The 24,258-nt window shown below is 37.5% G+C and overlaps 1 protein-coding gene across 1 annotated transcript in view; it reads left to right on the top strand.

Moving 5' to 3' along the window:
* Positions 1-24,258, top strand: part of lmbrd1 (LMBR1 domain containing 1) — an 80,187-nt gene that overhangs the window by 10,499 nt on the left and 45,430 nt on the right. Inside the window, exons 4-7 of the mRNA XM_084736505.1 lie at positions 8,398-8,495; positions 11,588-11,655; positions 15,002-15,090; positions 23,038-23,111. Coding sequence (XP_084592631.1) covers positions 8,398-8,495; positions 11,588-11,655; positions 15,002-15,090; positions 23,038-23,111 — 329 coding nt within the window. The remainder of the gene's footprint in view (positions 1-8,397; positions 8,496-11,587; positions 11,656-15,001; positions 15,091-23,037; positions 23,112-24,258) is intronic.

The following is a 24,258-nucleotide window of genomic DNA, read 5'->3' as shown; positions in this document are numbered from 1 at the left end:
CCTTTTTTTCTGCTGTATAATTACCCTTTGGAGTTGTACAAGAACAATGTTGTCATGGTGGAATAATTATAGTGGGGTAATTATAATATAGCACAATTCCATTGTTATTTTAATGAAATTGTCACTGTTTAACCAGGTGTGTATTCTTCATCTTTATTAGGAATCCATACAATTACACAGAACCAGTGGTAATGGATGACAGTGTGATATTAAGTGTTTTTTCCACACTTTTGTTCATTACATTGCATGTGTGTTTATGTTAAAGCACTCTCAGTGGTGTGGAATTTCATTGTCGCTATGACTCCTTTTTCTTCTGATGGCTACAGTACACATTAACAGTAACATCATAAGTAGGTCAAGTAAATGCATTTCAGCCATGTTACATCTTAGACAGATAAAAGCATGCATTTATGAGTGCAAGAGTATAGCTATTTGCATTAGGATGCATTTTGATGTTGAGCAAAAACATGAACGGCAGTGATGAAGAGATAATAGCCAAAGTAAAAATATTCTGTCAAAGTGAAATGTTACTCACTGTCTGTAGAGAATGAATCTTGCAGTTACTCACAAAGTCTACACAGTGTAATATTAGGCTAGATAAAATGTACCTTCAACTTGACAGAGAGGATGGATGTCTGCAACTTAAACACCCACTTCCTTTTAGAGCCCAAATAGCTTTTTGTGATCTTTGATGAACCCTAAGTTTGAAAGCCTAGCCTTTCAATCTCCAGCCTCTGTCCATTTATACATTTCCTTGGACTGCTCAGTACTTCAAAGCAGTGGTGCATAAGACCCTTAAGCAACAGGGCAAAATACCCCTGGGCCCTTTAAATAAATCATTGGCTTTCTCTGTGCCTTTTTTAACGCCATTTGTAGAAAAGAAGCTAGAGAGGATGCAATCCTCTTGTAAATACACTGAAGTGCTTTCTTTTTTGTCTGTGATTCTTGTCCACCTACATGTGCTGACTGAATTTTATTGGAAAGTGGTAGCCTAGTACTACTTTTAAGAGCATTCTGAAAACAATGACAAATAGCTGTTTTATTCTGCAGGGCAGCTTTGTGTGATACGGAGGAGCCTTTACTGATAAGAACGTTGTCCAGTGTGCTTAAAAAACAAAGCACAGTTTTCTTGCCACTGTGTGCAAGAACCACAACCCACAGCTCTTCACTTGCACCTTTTGTCAACCTCAAAATATTAACATTTACACCATGGACAAAGATTTTGGCTCGATCTGCCTCTCAATGATATAAGCCTCTGCTACAGTAGAGCTGAAAAGTAAATATGCTGCTCCCAGTTTATCTGTAATAAGCTAATATCACCTGATAACATTGGCCACTTTGATGTACTGGTCGGGCTCTATTATATACTACTAACTAGAACAGTAAAGTGTTCTTTGACCTGTCCCCATGGAGAACCCTTTTTGATTCCTGGTACAACCTTTTACGGAGGTCCTATTTGGAACCCTTACAGAGAGTTCTACCTAGAACGACATAAAGGGCTTCGCCTGGTATCGTCTATGAAAAGTTTCATCCAGAACCTCCTGTGAGATTCTGTGGTGTAATGGTTCCAACCAGAACCAACCCTTTCTACCGTTAAAGGGTGCTGATAAGAACCCATCCAGGGAATTCTGCCAAGAACCTTTATAGTCCAAAGTTTTCATCTAAGACACATCCAAGGGCTTCTAGCAAGAACCTTTTATGTTTTCCAAGGGTTTTATTTAGATCACTCTTGGGGGGTTCTATTAAGAACTTTTTTATGTCAACCCTTGATCAAATAGTTCTTCAAGGATTTCAAAAGTCATTTTAGAACACATCCTTCTAAAAAAGGGTTCTTTGGATGGAAAGGGTTCTTAATATAAGTTTGTTTTCCTGTTGTATCATCATTTCACAAGTCAGCAGTCATTTATTATTTGCTGTATGTCACCTTTTGTATCCATTAGGTAACTAAATAACTTTTTAACCAGAATTTAAGTAGGCTGATAGATAACTAAGTTAAAACACTACTGTCGTGGTATCCCCAAATAATACTCCTTTACTTTAATACTCTTGTACTTTGGCCAATTTCAATGCCATCGCTGAAGTTTTGTACATTTCTTATTAGTATTTTGAATAAATCTGAACTCCACATACAGAACAAGTCAAAGGAGAAAGTCAGTGATAACACATTTTAATTCACCTCTCCCATTTTCACAGTAAATATGTTATGTTGATGGATGTTTCACTGCCTGGTATCCTGCCAGAAAGCTAAAAATAATTTTTCAATGTCCATCTTTTACAACGATACCTTTGACAAATAATGCCAACGTGTCATCACTTCATGATGAACGTCCCCATCACTGCACATGGATCCAGCGAATGGACAAGGTTGATGGAGACTTACTCTGAATGCAGACGATAGTCTTTTCTTATACATAGTTAATTTGACACTTTTCTCCTTCCCAATTTCTTTAAATTTCTCAGTAACAGAAATGTGTGTTTATTATTTTGTTTAAAATGTATATTATCAGTAAACAAAAAATCACAGAGCCTCTTCTGCACATTTAGGAAAAAAATGTATAAATGTGTGCATGTTGGAAGTCATATGTTTTAAAGGCCTGATTAAGTCCCATTTCTGATCACCTGACAGCCCCAATGATATTTTAAAAAGCAGAGAGGGATGTTGTTGTATATGAGCATGGATGTAAGCGGTGATATCCCACACTGAGAAGTCTCTTACTTAAAGCCTAAAAATTAAATCTTCAAGCTAGGGCTGCATGATGTGGTAAAAAGAAGTCATATTGCGATTACTTTGATTGAAATTGCGATTACAGTGTCATGATGATATATTTGTTGTGGTCTGTAGCAAACTAACATGTTTTCTTACATCTGGAGAATAAGATTTTTAGGCCATCCCTGTACCACTGCAGTACTTCATTATATTGGTGACACATTTTTCCTTTATCAAAAAATGACAGGTTTTTGCAGTTGGCCATATTGCGATTGTTTGGGGCACGGAGCAGAATTTGGAACGGTGCATTTCCCTTTAGGAAGGTTGGTTGTGCTCAATGGAGCTACAAAAATAATGTTTAGCACACACCAGTCCTCTGGCTCAGTAACCATTTAATAACGTGTTGAATAAAGATGTTGTTCCTCTGAAGAAGTTCTTCCATATCAGCTCACTATTCATGTCCTTGAAGGCTATTCTTTGAAACTGATGTGCCCTACTTCCTGCAACAATGGACCAGGAACCCTGTGGAGTCCATTTATGGCTTCCTTTCAACCACAGAACCTTGCCATTGATCTGGAAACTGAAACAAACTGCTAAAATATGACAGCAAACTGTTTCTACTGTCAAGCGGATGGCAACAAATTGCAAGAAGCATGTGACTGGATGCTACAGATTCTACATGCAGAATTGGCATCTGCAACATAACCTTGAGGTTTCCTGGGAGTCTGTTTAAAGGCTTGAGTTGGGTTTACTGCTGTTGTCAGTTTGGAGTCAATAAATCTGAATTTGGGTGACAGTGTGATATGTGGGTGTGGGAGAGGTGTGCCAAGCAAGTGGTAGTCAAAACAACCGAGTGTGATAGCCTGAGAAACATATCAGTCACTGCAAACATATTGCTAATACTGATAAAATATTATGTTCATTCTTACAGTGTGTTTTTTCTCCAAGTACTGATATACTGTAAAAAGATTTGAGGTTATTATTACTCATTTCATCAGTAATCAGAACCTTACAGACATGTTGGCCAGGTGAAGCAAGCTTCCTTTCTTTTCACACACATTTCCCTCTGGATAGTGTTGAGCTGTCAGGATATTAGTAATATTACTGTTGTGTTACTTTGACATGACACAGGATAAGTACAGCTTCTCTTTGTCTTTTAAATATTAGAAAAATAGTTCTAGACCTTGGATTGTTTTTTTTTTTTGCTTTCTGTGAACTAACTTGATTTTGATATTAAACTCTTAATAGTTTAACCAACACACATACTGGTCATACATGCACACTGGGACATAGGGAAGTGAATGTTTTGTTTCAGCACTTTCATGGTTTTATATGATTGTAAATACATTGCAAACTATTCCACAGTCAGTGTAGCAGTTTTAAAATGGTTATATTAAGACTTTTCTATTTGAAACTTAGTACAAGCAGTGAGCCTTTTACAGTACTCCATCACCTTATCAGGTTGTCTTGCAGTTAGCAAACATCTGTTTACTCACACATCCGAGCAGCATGGACAGCATTTCCTTCATGCTGCTTGTAAAATTTAAATCTAATACACTAGTGCTTTATCTCAGGTTTTGCCCCCCCCCCCCCACAAAAGGTGCCTCCCCTGATGTTTGCAGGAAATGAGAGTGCAAGCTCATAGTGTTATACCTTTCAGCAAGTGTCCGTACAGACAGATATTTTCATCAGTCTCCGGAGTCCTTTGTCAGAGACAGTGTTTCTGTGAGAATCTCCCCTGGCATTTAATTTTCACATAAAATGTAATACATTTTGCCTTTCTGCAAGGGACAAGAGTCCAGGTGCTAATGCCAGTGTGGAAGGCCAGCGTAAGGTGAGGACAAGGGTCCAATGTTTCTCATTAAATCATACGTGGTGCTGGGAGTGAAACTACTGCTAAAACTCTGACTGATAGTTGAAAATAGTCAAAAGTATATATAGTATAGCTATTTTCCTCATATTATTTCTCAAACTTGCAGACAACAGGTTTTTCTAGCTGCTTCTCCCACCAGTCCTCCAAAATATATCCCTGTATTGTTATTTTGTTTTTTGCTTCCACCATGAGTTAATTGGGGTATATACTATATATGAACACAACAACTATAAAGGGTTAAGGGAGGACATTTAATTATTTAGTTCTCTACTCTCTGTCAAGGGGATAAATGTACTAAACTTTTATCCCTGGTCAGGCGTTCTTCCCAGTAGAAGATCTGCTTAGAGAGTAATGGATGATACATGGTAATGCAGTATGACCTATTCTCTCACTATGTTAATATTCATGGTGTTATGATTAATTTTACCCATTGCCTTAACCCACAAGCATATGCCAGCGGCTGCCTACTGTGCATGGCTTGCATTTATTGGCTCCTGGCATCATCCTAAACTCAGTTTGTCTGGCTGTAAATGAGTGTAAATGGATACCTTAGTGGAGCAATGAGCATGTGTTTATTGAAAGTAATGCCCTGTCACAATCACAGCTGGCAAAAAGCAAGCCACTATACCACTGACGTTCATTTGTCTGCAGCAGAGAGAGCATTTTGTGAAATATAGTCCATTCACAGGGTACATGTTTGCACTTGCTTCAGGCCATGCAGACTTGACTGATAGAGAAAACGGTTGTTTCCCTCATGTACATTGAAGTTAAAGTGTGGTATTGATGTTATGGATTAAGTGGGTATCATGAGCATGTTTTCGATTTACATTTGTGGTGTAGTTAATCATGCTGTCGCGGCACTGCTTAGAGCAAGTATTTAGCTCTAGTTTCTTATATGTTGGCCTGAATCTCTCATCCATTAACGGCTTAAATTCTTTCATTCACGTTTATTTTGGTGGCTTTAAAATCAAGACTTAACTTGTAAATTAAAAGCCACTGCTGTCATACCAAAGCTCTGTCTACCATGTAGAGGAAAATGTGAAATTGATGTGATTGTGGTGAACTGTTCATCTTCCTGCAAACTTCTTAGTTGGCATCACAATGTGAGTTGTGCTAATGATTCAGATTATCACCTCAAGGAGCTATTGAGCAATGCCAGCCATGTGCCTGAGCACATCTTTGTGACATGCTTTTCTTTGAGTTATTTTGGTGTTGCCTGGGCTGTCTTCACCGACATCCATTTGCTGCAGAAAGAAAAGCCCCTAGCTTGAAATAGCATCTCTCCATTTAAGTGTTTTTGCCTCACCTCCACTCTATGAATTTCTAATGTATTTGAGTGTTGGTCTTTTCTCTGAAAAAGCTGCTTGTACAGGAAGAGCCAAACAAACAAGAAAGGCTCCGATCTGAGAATAGTGAGCACTTTCAGCAAGGGCAGGTGTGTTACATCTGCTTCAGAAGGTCACAGGCTGTAGTGAATTAAATCATTTTCTGATGCAGCTGACTTATTCTTGTTGCAGTGGTCAACGGTATAATGGGACTAGTGATTACCTGCTTTGTGTGTTTTGCCCAAAGCAGTGTTAAAGACACAAATGGCAGATTGATTATGTGTTCAAATACAAATGCCCTTCTAATTGAATCTATTGTGTCGACAATCAGAACAGAAACAGCACCATTGTTAGCATACTCAGAACACACCAAGTGCTATTATTAACTGGCTTTTAAATACTCATAATTAAAACAACGCCTGTCTACTTATCATCAGAAGAAAAAAAAATACAGTAAAGTTAACATATGGGAAATAAAATATCTTGACATTCATGGTGTGACACCATTGTAAAGCTGTTAGCTGGTTAACATTACTTAACCAGCCTTGACCCAAAGGGACCACCATACAAACTCACAGCATGAAAAACCTACCAGCTTGATAATCTATTGAATAAAACAACCTCCATCATACATATGGGAAACTTGCTGGTGGGAAATCATGAAGTGGCAATTATAAATGATTCTGCTCAAAAACAAATATATAACTTTTTGGTTTTGCCATTAATAAACACCAACAGAACAGACTGATGTCAGCTCTTTTGCATCAGTTTTTGCGCACACTTGCTCATGTTTGTTTGTCTACCACCAGTCGACAATATGACATAACAGAACACAAACACATTGAATGGCTGTTCTGCTGTAAATCTGTCTATTCGCTCTCTCTTGTATAAAAACTTCTTATAGATAAGCACAATACTTTGCTTAACCAATTCATTAATTTTTAAATTCATACTTCCCTTCAAAGTGGTCTTTGACTGCTTAATGGACCTCTCATGAAATAACATAATTTTTCAAAACATGTCATTTCTAACTACCTGCTGGGCCCAAACGTCTACTGTACATTTTCTTTATTGTAAAACTACCTCTGATGGAAGCTTCCCCCAAGCTTTTCTCCATCTCGGTTCTTTAAAACACTGAAATTGCCACGTTTCATAAACCCACAAGCATGCTTTTAACAAGAATTATTGGCTTAAAATGATTAGAAACATTGCTCCTCAAACTCATGACCCCGTGGCAATTTGTGTCACTGTCATAAGGGATGAGTTATCTGGATCGCCACACTCTGAGTACAGGAGAGGAATTTGAGCAGAAAGTGAGCACAGAACTCAAAGCAATTAAAAACGATGAGCACAAAAACAAAAGCGAAGCACTTTCCAATAGGCCTTGATGGAAGCCTTAACATCAGCTGAAATTCTGCCATGTCTTGGGACCTCAAGTTATTTTTATATATCAGATGATGTTGTGTTTTGTTAAAGCTTTTTTTCTGCTTCAACCACCCTGGGTGCCTACTTTTTTCAGCTAATGGGAATTGCAACAACATCCAGTCTTTCAGTTGAACTTAAATGTAAAACATAAGCCCCATTTGTTTTTAGTTCCTTAGTTCCTTATAAAGTAGCAGTATATGGCTGGCTAAAACTGGCTTTTTTGTGTATGAAAAAAATGATTGTTATGAAAAATCAGAGATATTTTGACATTTAAAAAAAAAATTAATTCATCTTACTCATATAGGCCAGTGCAACTGCACAAGGGGTGAAACTGACAACTGTAGGAGGGAATTGTAGGGAGGGAAAATGACAAATTTCAAGTTGGTTTAACTTAAATGTAGCAAACATTTATTTTTTGAAGACTTAATGTTAGTTATTTAATCTTTCACTGTGGTATCGGTGTGCCATTAGAAAGTCTTTAAGGACTGGAGTCATGTTGTCTTAGAAATTATTTGCTTTTATACAGTCTGACACTGCTGACTGTATGATAATGGAGACTGTAAAAACTGTTTTCTTGACATGTCATGCAAATAGTCAACAATTCATTGACTTTTCACAACTGCTGTTGTCATTGATAAATGAATGGTGTGACTAAAAGGGAAAATTATATTTGTTTATTATTATGGTACAACCTGATTAGGGATTTTAAATCATATTATTCACAAAAATAATGTTTGATGTTTATTTTACATTGCCTTTAGCCTGTCAAGGAAAAATCAAAATCACTATGGCAATGGGGTATGTCCTGTAGTAATATCAAACTTGCATGAGAGGACTAATGTTTACTGACTTTAGGCAGGAAGAGAATAATTTAAAACACAAATCTGGATAAAAAAGATTAATGTGTATTTTTGTACATATTCGACTGCAATGTTTTAATATTTTAGTGTCATGATGGAGCATGACATCTTAGTAAAGGGTAATTGATATTCAGTCATGGACATATTTAACACAAAGCATATCTTTGACTAATTGTTGGATTTCTTTTCTTTTTTGTATCCATACAGCACTTTACTCCATCATACTATTCTGTGTCTTCCTGTGGATCCCCTTTGTCTATTTCTACTATGAAGAAAGAGATGATGACAACGTGAACAAATGCTCGGTAGGAATGCACGTTTCTTCTTCTACACACAGCAGATTAGATGCTGATGAATCCAGAGTTCATTTGTGTGATTTAAGCCAGGGCTATGCAATTTTAGCCCTGATTTCCCACTCGCTGACAAACATTTAAAATTCGTGACAACCTCCCCGATCATAGGCAAACCCCTGTACACGAGGATTGCGATGTGTGAATTGGTCCAAGATGTGACCCAGACCTCAGCAAGAGCTCACTGGTGACTTGCCAACTCCAAGGCAGATATCAGTCAAGGTTTAAAATTTTGGCTACAACTTGAGGAGCCAACAGCAGCTCCACCAATGAGAGCAGACACAGCACAGCAGGCTGCAGACATGCTGAGAGAGGAGGAGATGGTAGAACAGCAGACAGTAAAGCCCAAATATAGAACTACTACAACTTCCTTTTATACATATTTATATATAAAAATGAGCAAAAAGTAATCATAAAGCCTCAGCTGCAATAAAGTTATAAAGTAGTTCAGCTCAGCTCTTGCTCCACCTCCAGCTGCTCTGTGGAGACACACAGATTTGACAGTGTGAGACAACACATGCTGCACACTGATGCTTCAGTGTTAATAATCCAGTGTCACTTGTGGCGTGTGTTTTGTGACAACATGTAGTCTCAGCATTCCCTCTATATGCAACTAGAAGCCATGGTGCACTGCTGATAAAATAACACTTCATTTGTAGCCGTGACAGCAACATGAGGGGAGGAAAAAGGCTCCATCCTCACTGTAAAAATGTTATTGGTTGTTACGGACGGCTCATATCCATATCATATCTTTCGAGAGCAGAAGGGATTCCTCAGGTGAATGATCTTGTAGTTAGTGACCCCCTGTCTCTGATCAGTCATGTAGTGTGCAAAGCACAGTAACATCAATGGGGCTTTTCTACTGGCACTTTTGACCGTCGTAATGGAAATGCAAACCCCTGCCGTGCTGGGCTGACAGGCTGAGTCAAACCAGGCCAGCTCATGCGTGTGGAAAATGGGTACAAGACTTGCAATTACAAGGCATCGTAGTGTGAACAACACAGTGATCTGATGACTTTGAAAAGCTTACAGTGTGGCCCAGGCATTAGGGGCAGCTGACCAGTATCTCAATACAAAAATGCTCTGAATTAATTATAGTAATTTCAGTTAAACTTTCCAGCGAGTTTGAGACAAGATTTATTTGCATTTATTTACATTACATGACAAACAATGAAAGCAGGTGTCCATGCTTACATTTTTATTTACCTAAATCTTTAGGTTTCCCCTAATTAAGTGCCTTTTTGATACTGCATGAACTCTGAAAGTAAATCCATGTTTTGCGAGTACAGTGTATGATCGATTACATGTTTCTTCAGTAATTTTCCTGCAATGTTTTGCCTGATGGTTTATTATTTATTGGCTCCCTGCTACTGGAGAAAGAACATCTCATTTCAAATGTATTTTTATTGATTAAAAATGTCCAAAAAATAAACATTAACGGAAAATCTGTACAGTAATATCTGTCCTTTAACTATCACTATCTATGGTATAATGCCATTTGTCAACCTGGGTGTATCTGTGTTTGGTAAACAGCATTCTTACTGACTCTTCAGTCAGGAGATAAACACAGATTGTGTTTTTGACTGATCTGCCAAGTCCTATTGTTGACTTGGTTTACTTTTAAGTATGCAATTATGAAAAATTGAAAATGTGCTTGACAGTCATTAGTCATGAATCAGTAGTGAACGTTACCATGAAGATTGTTTGACCATTTGTGGTGCAGTGGAGCGATGTTTTGTACTCTTGTATTGTGACATTGTGCACTCACAGGACACACGTGTGCTAAAAAGGTCATACATGTACATCATGAGCACAGAGGTGACATGATGCACGTTTCTGCTGACTGCAGAGGGAATATTGAATATCAGTCAGTGGAGATAATGTACCATAATACAGTGGTTCCCAACCTTTTTTCCTTGGAGCCTGCCTGCCTTCTATCTGAGAACAGCTGAGCCCCCTCCATCCAGCACACAAACGCACACACCAAAAGAAAAATTAATCATTCCAAAGCTTTATTCTCAGAAATGAACATTAATTATATATTTTTTACGTTCTTTGAACCTTTGTGTTTCGTAAATGTCTCTTTTGTAGTATAAAGCTTTACATCTTTCTTTTAACAACCCAACTACAAGCTTAAACACACTCATCCTTATTGAAGGAATAATAGTGGTTTATTATCACAGAAGTATGACCTATACTAAGTTGCCTTCTGTTTTTGAGTGAGGACAATCTATATATATAGTTTTGTATGCAGACTTTTGCAAAAAATATATTTTCAATTTAGTTAACAAGTGCAAATTTAATTTTGACAACCTCAGATCAGAGGGTCAGCAGTTCCTTGGGGTCCTTTTTTCTGCGTCCTCTAGGGAGGCCCTGATCTGAGGTTGGGAACCAATGCCATAAAAGACAATAAGAGTGTAGCTGTAAAAAATGTAGGTTTCAAAACATTAAAAAGGTTTGTTGTTGTTTCATGGGGTAAGAAATGCAGTCAGCATGTTAATAATGCCACAAATGTACAGGTAAGACACCTAGAATGTATTTGTGTTTACATAAACAAACTAAATTAGCAACACAAGCATAATAAAGGTAATGAAAGAGTAATAAAATGAATGAATATTTATATTATATATTATGGCAGTAAAAATAGCCACATTGCCAAAGCCTTGCAAAACTGCTGCATATTGTCACCTGAAATTTGAATTTCTATCTTTCTGTCTTCACAAGTCTTTTTAGTGAGTGATGTACCAAACACCAGCTATCGCATACTGTCTTTTCTCCTTTCTTTGTGTCAGTTTTGAGCTGACAGAGGCACTTTCTCTCAGACAGGGAGGTCTTTTGTATTGTTACTTTAAAAGCACCTTGAATAGCACTGGGAGTGACATGTTATCTCTGCCAGGTCAGACTGGATCTACACTCACTCTGTATAGCTCTCACTCACTATAGTCTGCAGCTAAACGGAGTATGACCCCCTTCCCTCACTCACAATGAATAATAATATTTCACTTCATGGCCACAATTGACCAGTTTAATTTTTTCTTTTATTACAGCAAGTGAAAAACGCTCTGAAGTATACAATTGGATTTGCCATTGTCTGCGTGGTGCTCCTTATAATTGGGTAAGTTGGAGACATGGATGGCTTCTTCTGCTTCAGTACACGATAGGTGGAAGGGGGTGTGGATATGTCATTGTGTTCAGTTAATGAGAGGAGGCCCCTTCAAACAGTCACAGTACCATTTGTCTGGCCATGATAAGCCATTCAAGACAAAAACTATACATGTCTGTCTAAATATAGGTTTTATTCTTGTCTATGTGACTCTAACCTAGATTCCCTGCATTTACTCAATGTGCAGAGCACATGTGGAGGGAACATTGAGTCTTTTTTGTGACATTCTATCTACAAATCTATACTGATGCTCATTCTCGGCCTTGTCCCATTTATCTGCCAGTTTTATACGGGTTGTGTTCAGTTGCACCTGCACTACATAATAGATTTCCTTTGCAGCCGTGACAGCAACATGCCTGGAGTTCAACCTATACGATTTAATGTGCTCTCTCAACCATTAAATGGTGCATTGGTGGAAGGCTTACCTGGTTTGGGAAAATAAAGGACACATGACTATACTTTTTCACAGCTTAAAGTTTGAAAGTTTTATAGACAGAAGCAATTTAGCCCCTCTTTTACCTCATGAACTGGAACTATTGCAGCTTTGTTCTGGCAATTGTTGCTTTGGTCCTTTGATTTTCAGCAACATGATAGCTTTTATCCTGGACTGCTTTTCTGATGTTGGGAGACATAATGGCTTTGTTCACTTGTGACTGTTCACTCAGTAGGTCTTTTCTTGATGGCTTTTGTTAGATGTCTTTAAACCCAGCAAGGTGTTTAACTCCTTAAGTCACCCCTGGTCCTTCACTGCTACAGGCTTTTGTTTTTTGTTTTTGCCACAGTAGATAACTTTAGTTGTTTTAACAAGTCATTTAGTCACATGTCCATCCTTTAAGACCGTTTGTGTCATTCTAAAGAATATTGATTCATGCTTTTAAAAAGTCTCCATGGCAGCTCCATAGTTTAGGCGCAGTCACTTTACTGTAATTTTTATTTGATACTTAAGGTGGCAAATTAGGTAGCTACTCATAATGTTTTCAAACTGTGTTCGTGACAGCACACATTGTGTTGAAGATACCAGAATTTCCAAATATTCTACATTTTAATTGGTAGCCAACGAAGGAAAGCCATTATTGTGGTAATGAGGGGCCTTCAACTTGTTTTTGGAGCCTGGATGCAGTGTTTGGACCCAACTGGAGCCAGGCCACTGAAGATGGACCAAAGCAAAGCAAAGCAAAGCAAAGCAAAGCAAAGCTTGAACACTATTCAAGATGAATAGATGAAAGTGTGACTAACTTTAAATGTTTCCATGTTCCTTACTTGAAGAAAAGGCATTTTTCAAGTAACATTTGAGAAAGTTTGCATCCGTACTGCAAACACATCTGTGAACAAGTTGGACAAGGGTGAAGGTCAGTTTGATGAGGTGTTTTTTTCCTAAAATGAAAAATGACACACAACATGACCGTAGGGAAGCACATGAAAAAGATTAAGTGCAAGTCTGGACCCCTGGGGATATCCACATGAGGCCTGTTGAGACCTGAAATTCTGCATATGAGGCAAAGGGAAGTTTCTGAGATGCTGATGTAATGTCTTTCACCTCCCATGGTGAAGGGTTTTTAAACTTTTTTTTTTTTTTGGACTGTTTTTGAACTTCCTAAAAGAATCCCTGTAGATTCACTGAGCAACATTTTTCATTAAATGTTTTAGATGCTAAATACTAAGAAGTACTCTGGTCTATTACTGTGTTTTCTGTCAACAAGGATTTAATGATTAATTGAATCAAAGTCTGCAGCAATGCAATGCAGCAATGCTGCAATGCTGTTGACCATTTCCACGCTTAAGCTTGCATAAAGATGTACTGGTAGTCCTATTAAGTGCTGTTTAAAATGTTGTATTTATGTTTTTTTACCCCACAACATTAGGGAGCTTTTCAAATACAACTTGGATGTCTATATATGGAGAGAGAGATTAAAAGGAACCTTTGGAAATTTTATGTCTGTCTGTGTGAGTGATGGATCTAAATGGTTAATTGTAATTAGTATTAATCAATATAATTAGAAGCCAACAGGGTGCAAGGAAACTTAGTATAATAAACATCTAAGTTTAAAAGTTAAAGTTTAAAATTGAAAACATCTGATCTTGATTGGAAGATGATCTTATACCTTTATGGAGCACAAATATCAAACTTTGTGCAAAGAAGTCACTCAGCAGGTCATGGCAGTCATGGTTAATATTTCTAAGTGTGGAAGGGGATAAAACCTGACATCCTTTTTGTTTGTTACCTCCAAAATAAATTGAAAAGGATAGGCAAGGATGCAGAGCTTAGAGGACTGTCCATTGTGCTCAGAATAGCAATTAGTCCAGTTTTCAAGGGTGCTGTGGTATCCAAGATGGATAAGCAAAAGGTCAATAAAATGGTTTGTGGTCCAATTTTGCAGCAATGCAGATAATTAAGAAAACAGATAATTCTCATGAAGCTGTCATTGCTGGACTGGAGAACAAACACTGAAAGCTTCTGTTCCCATTTCTGTCTCATGTAACAATATATTGAATATTGCAATAAAATTGTCTAAATACTTTAGCAGACAGTAACAATATCTATCGTGATATTACATGGTTAAAGCTACTACAAGGAACTTTCACATTTTGTTGATTTTGGAGGCTTCTGTGAACAAAAGTAGTAATGTTTCCACTGTAAAAAACACAAAATAAAACACCAGAAATTAAATTCTTCTTCTTTTTAACAGGCTAATGAACAACTCACTGTAACTTTGCCTTGAAAATGTAAACACGGGCTTGTTTCCTCTCATTTCATTGGCAGGAATTAAGAATAACTATATAGAAAATGCTGATCTTCTCACAGATGGCCTTGTTTGCTTATGTAGGTCATATAGAGACATCAGTATTAAACTGAGGCTGATTATGTCAGTTGAAACGTCTTTGTAGTAGCTTTAATTAAAATCTTTCAACATACAGTTGTACATGCATAATTCACACATTCATTGACTAAGAAAGTTGCAGCTTGCAGGTCAAGGTTGGCTACCTTTATTGGTTTTAAGGTCAACTTCACTGTGGCATTAACTTGTTCAGCTCTATCAGTCTTCTGTAAAAAAAAAAAAAAAAAGTCTTTAAGAGAAGACAGCATGTTTCTCACTGGAAATTATTCACTGAAAACTGATCATTTACATTTTGCCAAAGAAATATATGTAATACAGTAATTCTATTTTTTTAAATTTTCCTTTATTAATGGAATCTTTGTGTGGCTCATTAAGAAAATAAAATACACCAGTTGCTAAAACCATCACTGAAACCTAATGCATTTTCTTACTACTTCTACTAAATTGTTGTGTTTTTGCAGAGCCTTCGTTCCACTTGAGGCCCCACCTAGTCAGAATTCCACTCAGTGGGAGAAAGTTCAGCACCTCTTTGAGGAGCTTGGAAGCAGCCGTAAGTATATACTCTCTACAGAATACTTCCTGTTATTTTCTGTGGTCTTATTTTTATAGTTGTCGGTGCCATGACAATCAGATTTTATTTATTTTATCCGTTTTTACATCAGGCTGCTTCATTCATTCCACCCCACTCCTTCATCAGTCATTCATTACTTATTTGAAGCCCTATCTATGGCTGTATCCGTTCTTTTTTTCCTCTTCCTTTCTAATATTGGGTTATTATCCAGCCACATTTAGACTTGTGTTAAGTCTACAACTTTGTTTAGAGAGATTGGGGAACTAATTTAGATAAGGCCCAATTGCAGGCAGAACACAAAGACACAAGTTGTCTCAAGATAGTGCAAACTAAGACAATGACAGGTTTGCACAAGTTGAAGGTGTTTTAACTCATCTCCGTGTTATGGCCCTATTTTGAGAATGTATGGGTTTGGTTTCTTTCCTTTTAGTACTTACTGAAGAACAGGTAATGGAGGTTAGCATGTTTAAAATGAATGCAGTGCTTCATAGGGTCATTTGTGTGGGAAGTATTTTAAATGGAAATATGTAAGTCTTGTTTGTAAGCTGTAGAGTCTAGTTGCTGAATCATAAATAGGACAGATTCTTACTTACCTACATACAAGAACAAAGTGGAATGCATCACATTCAATGAGACCCCGATTTTACAGTGTTGGGTTTTGATTGATTATGTGGTTCTTCTAGTTTAGAAGATATTTAATTTTCAAACTTTATTGTTTTTTGTAAATACACACTGGGAAAAGACTGGGAAGGTTGTGGTCATAAATACTCGAACACCTGTTTGGAACATTCAGAAGATAAACAGGTGAACTGGTAACAGGAGGCAGAATCGTGATTGACTATTAAAGGGGGTAAACATGCCACTGTCCCAACTGTTTTGGAATGTGTTGCAGGCATCAAATTCAGAATTAGTGCATATTTACAAAAATAATAAAGTGTGAATATTAAGTATATTTTCTTTGTCCTGTATTCAATTGAATATAGGTGGAAAAAGGTTTCTGCATCACCACATTCTGTTTTTAAGTTTTTAGGTTTTACTTCCCAACATATTTGGAATTGGGAATATAACTGTAAGATAATAGAAAACCTGTTACATCTAGAGTTGGTGTCTACCAGATTGGCATATGACAGTGTCCACAGTGAAACCTCAAGATGGATGATGATATCGTTGCTGGCTCTAAAAGGGTCTTTGTCTTCGCACCAAATTCATAACTTAGCTCTGTTTAATAAGAAAATAAAAAGCAGGACATGGAGACATGGTGCTGTGAACAGCAGCAACAGCTTATTTTTATTTTCTCTTCCACATGTCAAAAACTGATCTCAGACAACAACTCTGTGGTAACTCCAAGGGGACACACTACCTCAGCCACAGAAGGCTTTTAAATCATGATGTTAAGATGGTAGAGGGCTCACTGACTGTCAGCCATCACAGAGGATGATGGCATTGTCCATCAGCCCAACCTGAGTTACATCAAGACTTTATTTATCAAAGTAATCATGTAAATTTTTATGTATTTCATACTTCCTTGATTTAGATAGTTGATGAGGAATTACAGCTGGACAATCTGGTGACCACCCATGGACCCACCAGATGTTACTGTCCACTTTATTGTGGGTTCACTATGTCCACTGACTTCTCTAAATATCAATGTGCAGTGAGAAATTAATTTCACCAGTCGAAATAATCTAGTACTGAAGTGCTTTGTATTCCCAACACTGCAAAGACACCCTCCTTGGGCATCTTCACTTGTTGAACTGGTGCTTAAGCTCATGCAAATGCAGGAACTTTGCCAAATGTGGACTCCTAACAGTCCTCTGGCCTTTTGCCATCCGGGGATCAAGGAGGAAGTTGAACCATCTGCCTCTCTTCACAATAGTGACCCCCTACATGCTCTCCCTAACCTTCCTTCCTTGGCACAGGGGGAAATTGCTCGGCTGCTGAGGAGGAAATGTGAGGATCATCTCTTTTCTAATTCCCCATCTCTTCTCTCTCCAGATGGGAGGTTAATTGTGTAAAGGAAAGACACTTTGGCCACATAACCCTGCTGACTGCTTTGCAACGACTGTTCATTAGGGCCACTATATCTTTAATGGCTCCGACATTACATATGTTCCAATCTCCCAATGACGCCTCAATGTTCTTCACATTAATAGCCTTTAATGTTGGTATTCAAGACCATTCAGTGCAGTCTTGTATTTCTGGCCCTGCCTCAAGGAGTTGTGAAGTGGGTGGGAATACAACTCTAACTAGGAGATTTCTAACTCTGAACTTTTCCTGCTTATTCCTATGACCAGTGAGAAAAGAACAGATAAGCTTCTAATGACTTTGCTATGTGAGTTAATTTAAACCATGACAATTATTTCTACCAGTGTATTTTACTCTCTTCACCCCTCTTAGCTTACAGTAGAAAGTATAATACAATATTAGCCTGGAGAATTCTTTGTTTTCCTGTGCGAGAACTTCTTTGTTTACAGAAGTAGTAAGACTATTTGTATCCGACCCTGACTTTTACGCTCTGAAGATAATATTACTTTTTACCATACTATACATTAGTGGTTCCCAAACTGGTGTCTGTCCCCCTGGGGAAGCACAGAATCACTGCAGGGGGGCATGGATGACCAGAGGAGAAATATAGAGTTAAACAAAATTAAATTAATATGATTTATGTAGGAGAACTAAACAAACAGAGCTTGCTGAGTCTATCATGTTGACCTTTATTTCACTAAAATTCAACTTGAATCCTTTTTTTTTTTTTTTGCTTCCCAGATTATTGTCAATGATTGATAATTATGGGGTGAGGGGGGCCTGAACTTTTGTCGGCTTCTGAAGGAGTGCATTCCAGAAAGAGTTTGGGAACCACTGCTATAAATGATTTGGAAAAGGAAACAATCAATGATTCAACAATAAGTTCAGAAATAAGACAGTATACATAGGGGTGTCACAATTTCAATATTAAATTGAAAATCAAAGAAAATGGGCTTTGGGAATTTGTCACACGCTCCTACTTGTGGCATCCAGCACACATCTGAAGAGAAAATCAGCACTTCAAAGACGACGCGGTGTAGCTTACAGGCTGTTACATCACACTTGATATCATATATAGATATTTTTTCAAAAGAATTTAAAAATGTTAATGACAGTTGTCGAGGCATAAAACCAATGAGCTGTTGATCTTTAAAAGTCAAGTCTATGTGATAGTCTAACAATGGCATAACTGTCAGTGCAAAATTAAAAAAAAAAGTTTCAATCGAAACATTGAATTGAAACATTATCTTAGAGTTAGGGATTGATAATAATTATTCACTGAGAGATTAATTTAATTTGATCAATCACATAAAACTTAATCGATCTACAGTCAAATAAAAATCTTCAGATTTTTGTGATTAAAATTAATTATTTGATCGTTAATGCTACCAACTTTGACCAAGAAAAGTGCTTACAATTTGGATTTGGAGAATCTTGATGCTCTTAAAACATAAAAATAATCAAACAAGTATTTTGCTTGTTGTAGTGCATGCACAGTATAACAAATAATGTACAGTATGACTTAAATTACTGCTGACCAGCAACAAAACCATACAATGTGTGTTTTTCTATCTCCATTTCACTATAATTTCACAATCAACTTAATAGGACTTGTCGCTTGTGTAGGATATAATTATATCTTTATGGATAAAAGAAGTGTAGTGCAAATCAGTCTTGCTTCTGAGCGCATCATCGTGCCACCATAAACAACTTTGAGAATCTAAAAGTAGATGAGATGTTTACTCTTAATTTTTTCTGTGTAGCCAACTCCTCTCTGGGTGGGGTCCTGGAAAGGGCAGCACACAAGGACTCCATAGATCTACTGCAGCATCTTGAAGGATTTTGTTTGTCCTGCATGTAATTGCATTAAATTAATCTCCACTTTGCTGCTGTCTCTCTATTTACATTTTGTTGTATAGGCGTTGTGACAACATAGAATACTAATCATAGTGCAACCGTGACTAAACTCTGTATCTGGTTTCAAAGTTTCACAGACCAGACAGTGTTTTGTGCAAAATCAGATTTTTGTGCTTTCAGACCTGTCAGTGATTCATTCTGAGAGAACTGAGGTTGAAACATTTCATTGTGATGAAGTGTAACACTAGTCATAAGTGAGACACCACTTACAGTATATGAATACATTTGGAGAACTATGCCTTTGTCAAATTTTGAATGTATCTGGAGAGCCCTTTTTGCTCTGATATACCTTCATAAAACCTTCATTTCTAAAAGGAAAAGAAAAACGTCAGATGCCGGCATTTTTTCATGCACATCTTTTTTTACGTTCAGACTTTTTTGAGACATTTTTGCCTTTATAGGACAGTTTTGACAGCTCAGAGGCAGACAGGAGAAGGTTCCTAGCTGGAATTGAAGGTTGAGGTTGTGCGCTAACAATTTGGTTACCAAGTCTTGTATATTTTTTAATTTAATTAAACCATAATGTTTCTTTTAATATCTGTACATACAGAGCACTTAGTCACAGGTTTGTGTTTTGCGAACTAAATTATAAAATAGCATGGGTAAAAATAGAGGCTATTATTTTTTTTAAATGCATCTGAGGCTGCTTCAGTTGACAGATTCATGGTGAGGGAATTGAAGTTAAGATTTTCTGTCAGCTCATAAGTTTGTGATAGTACTTTATCTGTATTAGCATGGTGTCCCTCAAATGTAAGTTTTAAATATGCCCAAAATATCTTCTTAAACACAAACTACAATCTAATCCCATTTCCCACATCATATGACTTTTTCAGCACACAAAGAGAAAAACAGCTATGATGGCTTGCTATAAGCCTCCACATGCTGTTGCATGGTAGTACAGTGTTATTGTTGCAGTCATACAGTATGCCATATCCCACCCCTCGAGCTTACAGCTGCTTCCTACTTGCTTTTGATGATTCTGTCACTCTACAGAAGTATGGTGCTTGGACTAAAGGAGCTCCTTAATAAACACCTCTCTGTACAAGTCTCATGCATGCACACAAGCCTGAAGGGCTATATGCAGGGTGAGATAAGAGCTACCTCATTCCATAGCTGCTGGAATCTAAGCTGTACAGATGTGGAAGCATCACTGATAATAGACAATATTCCCTCTGTTTAATCCCCGGAAAATCTGCTCAAGAAACCAAGAAGAGTGGCAGCAAACATCTATCCTTTGCTTTGTGTAGAGTTCAGGAACAGAATGTTCTCCATGCAGAACATGGAGCTATTGTCTATTTTACCGAGCTCACCACTAAACAAAGGCGGCAAAATCGCAATAAAACACTTGGGAATAGGAAACATGTATTCAAATGTTAATGTTCAGCCCAGCTGTCAGACTTCAAAGTTTTCTTTTTGCATATAATACAATAGGGTGCAGGCATATAATTTATCTCCATTTTCCACCCCTTTGTCCTGCTGCTTGTGAAATGCCTCTAAAAGAAAGTGATAAATGTTATAAACAGGACAAATTATACATGCCCTGAATACTGACTTAATATTCCCTATCAAATGCCACTGTCAAGGAGAATGGCAAGCAGAGAGCCACCTATGCCCGAGCTGACAGGTGGGCTGGGCACCATGAAGTTGCCGCTGAGAGGATGCGGGGTATCTACAAAGGGACAACTGTGTAGCTTTTTGCGTTGAACCCTATAACAGGTGGGATCTTGACAGGGGAGAGAGGCAATCACTCTCCTCATCAATCCCTGTCTTCTAACTCCAGCTCTGACAGCTGGTGTGACACCTACTGTTGCCCTTGCCTGATGGGTGGTCCCCTTTCCGCCTCAATCAAAGGTGACACGCATCAACTCAACCTACATGCATTGAAGGAGCTGTTTAAAAATGGGCCGTGATCAATGTTTGAAATGACAATGATGACAGAAAATGGTGAACAGATGTGTCTTTCCAGACGAAGACTTTCCTGAAGTGAATTCATTAAAGGCAGATATCAGAATAACAACATGATTCCTTGTCCTTGTGAATAACATTCTTTCCAAGTACCTTCAAGAAAATCAATTTTAAGAACATTAGCACTACAATAATCCATGTAGTTCAAAATCAGCTGTGTTCTTTGAATCGAGTGTGCAGTCGTTTCACAAGTATTAAAAGAAATGTTCTTATTTGCAATCATTGGAGTTCATCTATTCTTTGTGTTGCATTTTATCCATGAATTGTGCTATATAAATGAAGTTTATTATTATTATCATATTATTATTATTATTATTATTATTATTATTATTATTATTATTATTATTATTATTCACATTCATAATAATATGGCATCTCAGAATTGTACAGTATGTTTGGCATGTACCCCCTCATACTTGTCCAACATATTAATTTATGCATGTATTTACAGTCTAATTTCATGTCAAGGATATCACCACTCTTATAATGTTGTTGCTTCTAATTGTTTACTGATGCAACTGACATTTCTATAGATGAAGCATGTGGGGTATCCACACAGGGATAAGGATTTTTTTGGCTGCCAGTGAAAAGAACCCTTCTCTTGATGGTCGATTAAGAGAAGTATCATTGTTCAACAGTACAACGTTTGAGAGGCACGGTATCTAAACCCTAATGACACCAAATACTGTGTCAGTCACCTAACTCCAACAGAGGTTTAACTACAGTGCACTCAAATGATCCGTTTTAACATTTCCTTTACATAGACACATGTTCAAGACTTTGAAAGAGTCAGTTCACCATAATAACTAAAAAATAATAAACAAATTCTCCACTTACGTTAGTGGTGTCTAGGCATGTGGTATCATTACTGTCTTTACAGAGGTTTTATGATATCTTTAGGGTTTATAAGAGGAAATATATAGGACACAAAAAATGCACTGCATGTCTATTAGATTGGGAGACTTGTAAAAGACAGATTTTAAACAGAATAATCAAAATAAAAGAAGATACCAAGACACTCAGATCTTAAGTTGCTTGTATGCTTTACACCCTAAAAACACTGGATCATGCATTTTTCATAATGCCCCAAAAGTATCTCTGTGGATCCTTCTTACCTGGTAAATTCCCACTTATTTCAAGGTTAATTCCCAGTTTTGTAATGCTGGTTTTCTGTAAAAAAAAAAAAATGTAGCCAAACCCAAGCTTGCATAGTCCTAAATACAACATAACTATGACATCAATATTTTTATTTCCTCAGGCTTGACAGATCTTCTGTAGAGCCACGGAGGATATTATACAACTGTTTTCACAGTCTGAGCAGTCCTCCACATGAGGCATAAACTGACCTTATTTGCACAATCAGTGCAGAGTTAAATTTCACACATTTATTTTCAAAAACAGCGTCCCAGTTAATCAGGATAATTTCTTCTCCAGACAGTATTTTTTAATTGTTTATGGTATAATACTGAAAACTCTCACTACTTTCAGTATCTATTTACTGTCATCAGAATTGCCTCTAAGAAAGTTGCTCAGAAAACTCAGACCCATTGTTTCCCATCCTAAATGTTAGCTGAGTAATGGCTGACACTAGCTTGCCAATGTATTTTTTTCTTTCAGTACCTGCCTCTATACCAGCTTCAGTCCATGCATTAAAGTAATTTGGTCTTACCAAGAAACACAGCAGTGCTGTTCCTTGTGAATCATGTGCACTGCACAATGGTGAGATTTAGAGGTTAGAGATTTTTCCATTGGATTGTCTACAGGAGTGCAGCAATGACATTTTAGATACGTCTTTAGAAAGAATTTTAGATGCTGTGTTTCTCAGTTCAAGCAGTCGCTGCAGTACGGTCTGAATGCTGGAAACAGTTTGAAAAAAAAAAAGCTGACTGAAGTACCATCAAAGCACATACAAGAAAGTCAGCTCTTGATGATTCATATGTGTGGCAAAGAGTGCGTTGATATTTCTGTCAGAGGCCAAGGTCAAATCTCTAATCGCCTTCTTGTCCTTCCCTCTTGCAGATGGTCTGCCTGCTCTGTCTTTCTCCATCAGCTCCTTGACCTTGATTGGCATGTTGGCAGTGATCACTTACACGGTGAGTTGGGACCTGAGACAAGTGTTTAATGTTGTGTCATGTGTTCAGTGGAGCTATATCTGCATAGTAATTAAGGCAAATAATCAAATCGGGTGATTTCCAACTCTGCCTGCCTCTGTAGCTTAATAGGAGCTGTGCCTATTGAGACATCTGAAAATATGATGATGTATGAAGGACTAAATAGAATAACCTTCCTTTTTGTCAGATTTCCCAACAAGATTTTTCTCTGTATATGTCATGGTTGATAATGCATGTTTTTGTAAAATTATATTTGAGCTGCAGTGCAGCTTTTTACAGTTTTTTGTGGACAAATGGTTTCCCATCCTCTTGGTTGAGATGTAGTGATGGAGTGGCCTTTCAGGATTAGTAATGCCTTGTGATTTTAGAGCTCTGGCATTCAATTGCTCAAATTGCTCAGGCTGCTGTCTTTCACCCGAGACTTTTGCATGATGTATGTGCAGCCTTCACTGGCTTATCAACCACTTATCTGCTGCCTATTTATATATATAGATCTACCTGAGTGTCCATTAATATATGCCTATATTTTGATTCCCTCAGCATTCTACAGTTTCTCATTTTTTCCTGGATCAGAAAAATTGACTGTGCTGTAACACTTGTTAATGCTGTCCATTTTTCATAGCCGTTATCTTGGTAACTAGACTGTGAATATTCCCTGGAGGTGGTGGCGCTGGTGTCATGGTGGGAATAACACAGAATAGTGCCTACTGGGGAAAAATACAAAAAAACTACTCGGGTATCAACCCAGGGAGTGAGAGTAAAAGTGACAGCCAACCCCAATCTATCCAGTTTCTGTTGAGCTCAAAGAGTCCTATTTGACAAATTACACAACAATTGAATGTGGAGCTCTCAATGAATAATACACAACCAATTCAAGTAAATTGTAGAACCAATCTCCCTTAAGGACATGTAATCCGTCTCAAATGGAATTTTATCCACTGTTCTCTCACTTTGCGTCTCACGGTTCTCTAAAGAGTGGATAATTACCTAATACATTTGCACATTTGCACTGACCCCATGTTGCTGTTGAATGCCCGGTGACAATCCAACTCTGTGTGTCTGTGTTTTTGATGTTCCCTGTTTTGATGAAGTCAATCAAAGAAATCAGGTCTTTTGGTGACAACAGCAG

Source organism: Lutjanus erythropterus, chromosome 14, assembly GCF_056507025.1.
Source record: "Lutjanus erythropterus isolate fLutEry1 chromosome 14, fLutEry1.hap2, whole genome shotgun sequence".
In the NCBI taxonomy this organism is placed as follows: domain Eukaryota; kingdom Metazoa; phylum Chordata; class Actinopteri; order Lutjaniformes; family Lutjanidae; genus Lutjanus; species Lutjanus erythropterus.
This window is presented reverse-complemented; position numbering and strand designations above follow the sequence as displayed.